This window comes from Coturnix japonica, chromosome 16 (genome assembly GCF_054131305.1).
Source record: "Coturnix japonica strain WE chromosome 16, WE-NBRP24, whole genome shotgun sequence".
Taxonomy (NCBI): domain Eukaryota; kingdom Metazoa; phylum Chordata; class Aves; order Galliformes; family Phasianidae; genus Coturnix; species Coturnix japonica.
Window position 1 is genome coordinate 15,792,939 of NC_140678.1, and position 9,159 is coordinate 15,802,097.

The window sequence follows — 9,159 nt, forward strand, 5'->3', positions numbered from 1 at the left end:
CTTGAAGAGAAATAGACTAATTTCCAGAGGCTCTTTAATATAAGCATGTATATTTTTTTTCTTCAATTTCAGCTTCAGTGATGCTAATAGTTAAAATTTAATTATTAAACAAGAAGATATCTTAAAACCCATTTTGCAGGTACTTAGTCTGAAAGTTTATTGGGTGTGCTTGGGTTGGAAAATTGAAGCTTAAAAATGAATTCATGTCTTCCTTGGTTACCTTGCACTTCCTGTCGTTTTCCTACTCAGCACTTGTTTGTGAATTCCTCTTTATTTAACAAAGAAGTATTTGGCCAGGTTGGATTACAGAACTCTTAATGAACCGTGAGCTGTGCTTACATTACAGGTGTCCACGATGCGTTCTGTGGAGGAATCCCTCAGGAACAAGATGGAAGAACTTGAAAGGATTAATAACCAGTTTAAGGATGAGCTGGATTATAAAGACTTCTATATCCAACAAATTAAGCAGGTATTTTACTTGCTCTTAATTTTTATTAAATGAATGATGCAGGTTTTCCAAGCAACAGGAAAATGGTCAAAAAAAAAAAAAAAATTGGACCAAAATGAAAGTGGCCAACTGAAATTAGTGGTAGACCATGAAAGATATTCAAATAATTAGTCACTACAGAGCACTGGCAGATTGTTTTCAATACCATAATCTGCATAGTAAATACATATGTAATACATGCATATAACCTGATCTTGTTGAGTGACATCATGATATGTTAATTGAAATGTCTTACCATAAATTCTTTTTATCAGCTTGAGTCCTTATTTATGCTTTATGAAAAACTTATTAATTCTAGGCTGTCTTAAAGATTCTGCTTGTTTTTACTGTGTATGCTTTTCTTTCAACATGAAATATAGGAGCTGGTGGAAACTGAGAGGATGGAAGATATCTCCAAAGACTATGACCAACTATGTGACGGTCAGCCATTATTTGTGTGTGTGTGTGTGTGTTGAATATCCGTGTAAATGTTGTCACATTGCTAATGACTTTGAGTCTTCTGTGTTTCGATTTTAAAACATATCTGCATGTATTTGTATGTAAATATTTCAATGGAGATGGTCTATTTCTTTTAAAAGAGCTTTTGGTCATGGGAGAATCTTGATTTGAGAATAATGGGAGCTAGTAGGGAGTTCATCTGTAAATTTTCAAACCTTCAGATCTGTGTGCAAGGGATAGAACAATTGAAGTTATGCGGATGGCATTAGAAGAACAAGAGGAAGTGCAGCTTGAACAAGGTGAAATGCTTCAAGCTCAGTTAGAAGAGAACCAAAAATTAGCTTCAGGTAATCTTTCCAGGGAAAGGGAGCAGGGATGCAAAAGGGGTTTAGACGTACTGTGATAGCCACTTCCATTTTCATGTGACTGTTACTTAGGCATTAACGTTCCATAGTAAACAACAACTCTCTTGTAGTTAAAGGCTTCTGTTATTTCTTTATGTCTGTAGCAGATAAAACCGAAGCTGCTTTAGTAAAAAGTCATTGGTGTGGTATTTCAAATATATATTTGAAATGATATGCTATCTAACCTCATTTTGTGTATTGAGTAGAACTGATTGCATGGAAACACAAATACAGTGAACTGGAATACCAGAGCAATAGTGACTGGCAGCAAAAGAACAACGAAAGTGATGAGGCAAATTTGAATGAAAACAGTACAGAATTAATAAAGCTGCAAAAAGAGCTGGAGGTAACTTAACTTCAAAGTTGTAACTTGATAAAGTAAACTGTTATATTGATTACAGAAACTTCCTGTAAAAGCTGCAGTGCAACATGCAATAGGGACCAGGTGCAGCTTTTTTGTGGTATGTTAAGAATGGCATCACTGATGCCCCCATAGTATAGGAAGTGTAGCCTTCCCTACATTATGCTGCCATGAGCAGTGCTTCTTTTGCTGGCCTCTGAACAGTTAGTTGTCTTATCCCATCTGATGTTATTTTTTGTTGTTGTTGTTTGTTTTTTTAAATAAAAGTAATGGGCTGGCAGTGGGAGTTTTCTAAGTGAGTATACAATAGGTTACATCCACTCTGTTAGTGGAATGGTTCTGAGCTTCTTTCCTCCTTCACCTTGAGTAAGCTTATTCATGATATTTTTTTTTAATGCACAGAGCCAATTCACTTTTTCAAGAAGAGGGGAAAGTTGAACATTCATTGCTTCATTCTACACCACATCAATGTCCTATAAGCAGAGTATACTTATACAATTGTTGTTTGCAAGAAAGGAATACTAACTCAAAGCAAATTGTAACTTACGGTGTATTTGTCAAAACTGTTTTCTGTTAGTTGCTTGGGCAACTAATATAAGCTATCGAAATCATCATCTAACTTTATCACCAGGAAGCTTTTTTTGTTGGGCTGCGGGTCTACTAATTTTCCTTGGTTAAAAGACTTTTATTTTTTCCAAGCAGTTTCTCAGGTGCTCTGTCCTATATATGAGAATGTCTGCCAGTAGGTTTGATAGGAAAGGAGACTACTCCTACAGTGTAAACTGTGTTGCTTTTCTTTGTCTTTCAACCCTGAAGGAGCTGCAAGTTTTTCTACAACTGCTGCAGGGCAGCGTAAAGTGTTAGTAGTTTTTAAGTTAAAAGAGTTTTTCTTATACTGACTTTTGGTGTAAGTTCTGTAAAGCTTGTGTGAACATTTATAAAGAAAAAGAGATGTTTTATGGAGGCTCTCCAGTCTGAATAAGAAATACTGGAAATGATTATTTTTTAATGGAAAAGAACTAATGATTATCCAATACCTGCCTTTGGGAATATTCTGTAGTAAAAACTGCTAATGTTTCTGTTATCTTGCAGAAACAAGTCTATTTAATGATGACCTGGCTTTTAAGACTTTTATTCCTTAATGACTCACTATTTCATTTTTGGTTTCTTTGAAATAGGAAAGTGAGACTAAGTATCAAACTGATAGAAAAAAAGTGGCTGGAGGAGAAAGAAGAGCTCCTAAATCAGATAAAAGAAGCTGAGAATCTTCGCAACAAAGAAATGAAACAATTTGCTGAGGACTGACAACATTATGGAAAGCAACAAGCAGAAATCATAAGTGATGAGGTCCTGGCAGAGTTGTCTGGTGCCTGTAGTTTGGAGACAACTACATACCAAGTATTAACAGTAAGGGTGCATAAGAGCAGCTTGTCCAAGTCCCCTTGCTTTCTTATGCGCCAAAGCCCATTTGAGAACTAATTGATTTGGAAAAGGAAGGAATGGGGGGGCCACAAAAAGAAAGATCTTTCATAAGTGCATAATGAAATGTCACGTATGTGGGACATCAATAAGAAAATTACAGTTGAAAAATAGATCACTATTTAATGAGACTAAGAAAGTATTTTGTACAATAGCTTTTGTTTGTTCTCTTTTCTGCAAAGCAGAAGGCCTTTAAGCCTTTATAAGGAAGAAAAGGCAGTTGAGTTTCTAAAGAAACCCCACAAACTTCTCTCCAGATACTGAATAAAAATACTTGGTCAAACGGCCACAGTTTTGCTCCTTTATCACTTTCCAAATAGTGACTGATAACAAAGTCACTTGAGTTAGTTGAGCTGTTTGCTGGGCTCTTGTCATGTAACTTCTTAAACATGTGAATCTGTACATTCTGCAAAGCTTTTTTTACATCTGGAAGTAGTTAGTCCCGACTTTCTGGACCTGCAAGCAGCATAGAAGGATGTAAGGAGCTTAGTATTATTATCACTTTGTGACTTTATTTTCCTAAAGCTCATTAGTAATCATTAAATGAGCAAACTGAAGTTGTTAAATAAATCTAATATTTTTTCACAAGGAGAGTAATGTAGGTTGTCTAATAGAAGCATGGTTTTGCTTCTGTAAGTTTGTAGTGCAACTAGTTCTAGAGCTCCTGTGGATCTTGAAGAGATCATACATTTACTAAGACTGTAAAACGGTGCTAACTACCGAAGTGTTAGAACAGTTCAGTGTGTAGTAGGTGATGTTCACTGTTCATCTGTTCTTCTTTTAGGAAAGACTTGTTGCCCAGCTGGAGGAAAAGGACCGTAATCTTCAAAAGTGGCGTGAGGAGAGAGATCAGTTAGTAGAAGCTTTGGAAGAACAGCTCAAAAGTTTGGCTTTAAATGAAAGCTAGGAGCAGATGAAACATTCTCTTCGGGAAAAGGAAAAGAGTGAAATGGAGAAAGTGCAACGTATAAAATCGTAAGTAACCACTGAGTTAACTTAGAGCCCTTTGAGAATGAACTAGAGTTAAAAATAGTTAATGGGAACATCCCTTCGACTTAATGCATCTGCATGCTTATCAATGGCCAAACTACTACTTTAGGATGCTTTGGTATGCTACTTGAGTTCCAAGGGAAAACAGGAGTGTGCAAGGAAATAAAGAATAATATGGGGATTTCTGGTGGTTTTGTTGTACATCCCTCGGAATAGCATCTGAATAATTTATTGCTTCAGCATCTAATTATGAGAAGCAAGCTGAAATTCAAAATTAATTGTTTAAATCTTGTCCCTGGTCTAGATAGATTTAAGAGTCTATTTACAAATAGAAACCAACAGGCAGGGCATGGATTAAGCTGTAATTGCTGTTTCCATGAGATGTGTAACAGTAATGTTCTTTGTCTCTTTATTTTTAACATAAGGCTAGAAAATATTCTTTCTGAGAGTTCTGCCCTTGTACTGAATTTGAAAAAAGATTTGCAGAGGAAAGAAGAAGAGTATGCAGATCTAAAAGACAAACATTCTGATGCCGAGAAACAAATTCAGCAACTATAAAGTGAGGTTTGTAGTCAACTGAGATATTTTTTTCTGTAAGATTATGCTTGGCTTTCTGCTGTTAAAACTTCTCAAACTTTAACTATGAAGCTGGAAATTTCACACTAGTGTGGCTAGCAGCAAATCTTAGGTAAAGTTGCCATTGAAGCTCTAGAGGTGACCAGAAGTTAAAACATGGTTTTGCATAGATAATGAACAGAGGAAAGTAAAGTTGGTTGGTAGTCTGGAATAAGGTTTGTGAAGAGAATAGCTAATCTGCCTCTGGAGGGGACTTGTTATTATCTCTACGTTACTGGTGACTTGCCATTGGTATCCGTGGTAACTCCAAAGCTTAAAACCTAAGTCTTGTGAAAAAACGCTGATAACTGGGAAGAAGAATGCTATTTACTTGAAGAGAAATAGACTAATTTCCAGAGGCTCTTTAATATAAGCATGTATATTTTTTTTCTTCAATTTCAGCTTCAGTGATGTTAATAGTTAAAATTTAATTATTAAACAAGAAGATATCTTAAAACCCATTTTGCAGGATCTTAGTCTGAAAGTTTATTGGGTGTGCTTGGGGTGGAAAATTGAAGCTTAAAAATGAATTCATGTCTTCCTTGGTAACCTTGCACTTGCTGTCGTTTTCCTACTCAGCACTTGTTTGTGAATTCCTCTTTATTTAACAAAGAAGTATTTGGCCAGGTTGGATTACAGAAGTCTTTTAATGAACCGTGAGCTGTGCTTACATTACAGGTGTCCACGATGCGTTCTGTGGAGGAATCCCTCAGGAACAGGATGGATGAACTTGAAAGGATTAATAACCAGTTTAAGGATGAGCTGGATTATAAAGACTATACTATCCAACAACTTAAACGGGTATTTTACTTGCTCTTAATTTTTATTAAATGAATGATGCAGGTTTTCCGAGCAACAGGGAAAAGGTCAAAAAAAAAATTGGACCAAAATGAAAGTGGCCAACTGAAATTAGTGGTAGACCATGAAAGATATTCAAATAATTAGTCACTACAGAGCACTGGCAGATTGCTTTAAATACAATAATCTGCATAGTAAATACATATATAATACATGCATATAACCTGATCTTGTTGAGTGACATCACGATACGTTAATTGAAATGTCTTACCATAAACTCTTTTTATCAGCTTGAGTCCTTATTTATGCTATATGAAAAACTTATTCATTCTAGGCTGTCTTAAAGATTCTGCTTGTTTCTACTGTGTATGCTTTTCTTTCAACATGAAATATAGGAGCTGGAGGAAAAGGACCATAATCTTCAAAAGTGGCGTGAGGAGAGAGATCAGTTAGTAGAAGCTTTGGAAGAACAGCTCAAAACTTTGGCTTCTAATGTCATACAAAAAGAGACAGAAATAGCAGAACTGAGACAATCTGCCTTAAAGGATTCAAGCAAGGTCAGCTCTCCTTTCCTCCTACCTGATTAGCTACCCATAAATTCTGTAAAACTCCTGTACCTGCTCTTTGTATTCTGGGTGTGGTTCTGTTCTTGAACACTGTCGTATTGACATCATGTGCAACTAACCAAAAAAAGCACCAGCTTTTATTTTTGTTCTTCAGAAACAGAATTTCTGTTAATTACTAAAATTTCAATTTTTTCAGTAGTTCAGATCAGCAGATGTCAGTTTGATGCTTATGATCCTACAATCATACTGGATATCTGTAGCTTTTTCTGATAATTCACAGCATTTCCGGATCCCAAGCTAGGCTCAATACTCAGACAGTAGTTCTGTCTCAGGTTTCTTACTTTCTTTGCTTTCTCTGAGGTAGTATCTACAATGGCATGAAAAGACAGAAGGGGACGTGGAGAGAGATTAAGGGAAGCATCAAAAAGCAGAGGGGGGATGATCTCTGGAAGTTGCATTTCTTATTTCAACATCCAGCTTTTAATCAGGATAGCCAATCTAAGCCGTAGCATAGAATTTCAGAAGCTAAACAGAAGACTAAATGAGTTGTGCTCTTTTGAGAATGTTTGGATTCACTTTCTCTGAGAAGAAAGATGTTCTCATAGCAAAACTTCCCCTACAACTGCCGACTTTCTCACAGTACCGAGGATTTGGGAACAAATAAAAGCTCGGGTTATTATATCTTAAGAGAGATGAAGGCTGAAGCACATAAGTAAAATAGAAGAATCAAAATATATTGTATTACAACTTCCCAGGCAATTCTGTGACTACTGCACTTGTAACAGTGACCGTACAAACCCGTGAAATGTTACTGTTCTTGAATAGTTAAGTGTTCTAGCCTGCAATTCTAAAACTGATGCTACTAAGTAATTGCAATACTGCTTGTGTGTGTTAATTCCTTTTGCCAATCCCACAACTCAGCAGTTTTTACTGTTTATTAGGATAATGCAACTGTGATAGAAGAGTTAAGAAAAGAACTGGCTGACAAAGATGACTTTATAAAGGAATTAAAACAACACATTAACCACAGTAGCCCTCAGTGTTTGCCAGAAATACCTTTACTTGAAGAAAGACAAAGTAGAAGGAATGACTCTGTAAATGAAAAGGTATGATTATATTTATAGAAAGTCAGTACTTAACATCTTGTTAACCCCTTTTTGTTCTTCTGTTTTCCTAGGAGATACTGGAGCTGGAATCATTTTTCTTAGCATATAGTCCTTTAACTACATATTCAGTGATGAGTACTTGTTGGTTCTTTTTGTCTTCCACTCAAACATGAGCTCTCATCTTCTCCAAAATATTTTATTTACTAGAACACCATCTCTCTGTGTACATTATGGAACTTTTCCATGCAGTTTTCCATGTATTCGTATGTGGATGCTGAAGATTAGGCAGAGGTTTAGCCTTTGGTGTTCTAACATAGCAGCTGTGAGCGTGCAGAGTATGGGGGGAATGGATGACAAAACGACCAGCGTTACAGATTTTGTCCCTAAATAATGTCTTGCTTTCTCTCTTTTGGAGGCAGAATACTGCCTGAGACTGTTAGTGAGACCCAGTAGGGTGTATCTGAAGATCACACAATGAATAGATGTTACTACCTTCCCACACTTGTGCTGTGTTTCAGCTTACGTGTTCATGTGGTGTCTGAGCTTGAGGTTTTACACTGTAACTTTAGAAAACTCGAGATATTTTGGAGGTCTAATGCATAGCCTAATCTTTACTCCTTTTAAATATTTACAGCCTAGGAAACAACAAAGCAAAACTAAAACTGGAGAAAGTATTCCATTAAGATGCAAAGCTGAAGACAATTATTTGTCACGTCGATGTACTAGGAGCCTCACTTCATTAAATGAATCTGAGGTTAGTATGAAACTTCAGATCTGAAAATGTTGTGATTGTATTGCTTTTGATAAGGAATGAGTAGGAAAAGATCTCATGTTCTCTAAACAATTCCCAAGTTTTAATTTATTTATCCCTTTCAAGGTGATCAGATCACCTGTTTTTATAGCCTTTGATAGGAAAAAAAGCTGTTGAAACAATTGTGTGATGAATTTTTGTCAGTTGCTGTTGAAAACTCTCCTCATGTTAATGCTTATGAAGTGGCTCATGATTAGATAAGTTACTTGGAAAAAATTCATGGAGCCACTGAAACGGGCACAGCAAATTGAACTTATTTTCTTCCTCTGCAGGATTTCTGGATATTGTTTTGTTAGCAGATGATGTTAATCATTCCTATATAAGTTTTTAATTGCTAACTTTCATAAAATAGCAGTTACATATATTTTAAAAACAAAGTATTTATTAACCAACTTAATTCTTGGAAATACAGTGGGTGGTGATACTCCATTCAGATTCTTAGCAGAGCCTGATAAAGTGGCTCTGACTACTTTTTGTCTTTCTACAATAAAAAAAAGCATTAAAAACAAGCATTAAAAAATGCTATTTCTACCTCAGTAAAGTAGTTGAAGAATTTAATTAATGAACTGCTTTAATGAACAAAACTAATAGCCAAGCTCAGTGATAATGGTTTAAGAGAAGGGAATTTCTTTTAACTTCATTGTGTATTTTCTTTGAAACCTGTAGACATAAATCAGCTTTTTAGACATCATGAGATGTCTAATACTGATATCTTCATGTCCTGTTTTTATAATTGAATGCTTATTTATTATTTGATTTACAGTGGAATAGTTACCACTAGCAAATACTTCCCTACTATTAGCAAAAGTGTTTAAAGTATTCACTTTTGTGACATCAGTTGTTCTTTCCAAAAGAATCATGGCTGAAACTTGTCTTATTTTCCCAGGATTTTGTGAAAAGTGAGAACACGAAAAATACAAAATCTGTCATGGCTTTTAATTCACCCTCTGCAAGTGACGAGAAAATGGTTGGTTTTTGTTCTAGTTTTGAAGCTAGCTTGGGACTTCCTGTAATTGTGTGGTCACACGAAAGAAGCAGTGTCTTATCCTTATGTGTATACCTGAATGGGAATCTTACATGCTT

The 9,159-nt window shown here is 35.7% G+C and overlaps 1 protein-coding gene across 1 annotated transcript; it reads left to right on the forward strand.

The window, feature by feature from the left end:
- Positions 1–354: 354 nt before the first annotated feature.
- Positions 355–3,073, forward strand: LOC146758296 (kinesin-like protein KIF20B). Its single transcript, XM_085517425.1, has 5 exons — positions 355–469; positions 868–928; positions 1,168–1,293; positions 1,557–1,696; positions 2,890–3,073. Exons 1-5 carry the CDS (start codon positions 356–358, stop codon positions 2,971–2,973), a joined length of 525 nt encoding a protein of 174 aa, XP_085373551.1. The 5' UTR covers position 355; the 3' UTR covers positions 2,974–3,073.
- Positions 3,074–9,159: the final 6,086 nt, after the last annotated feature.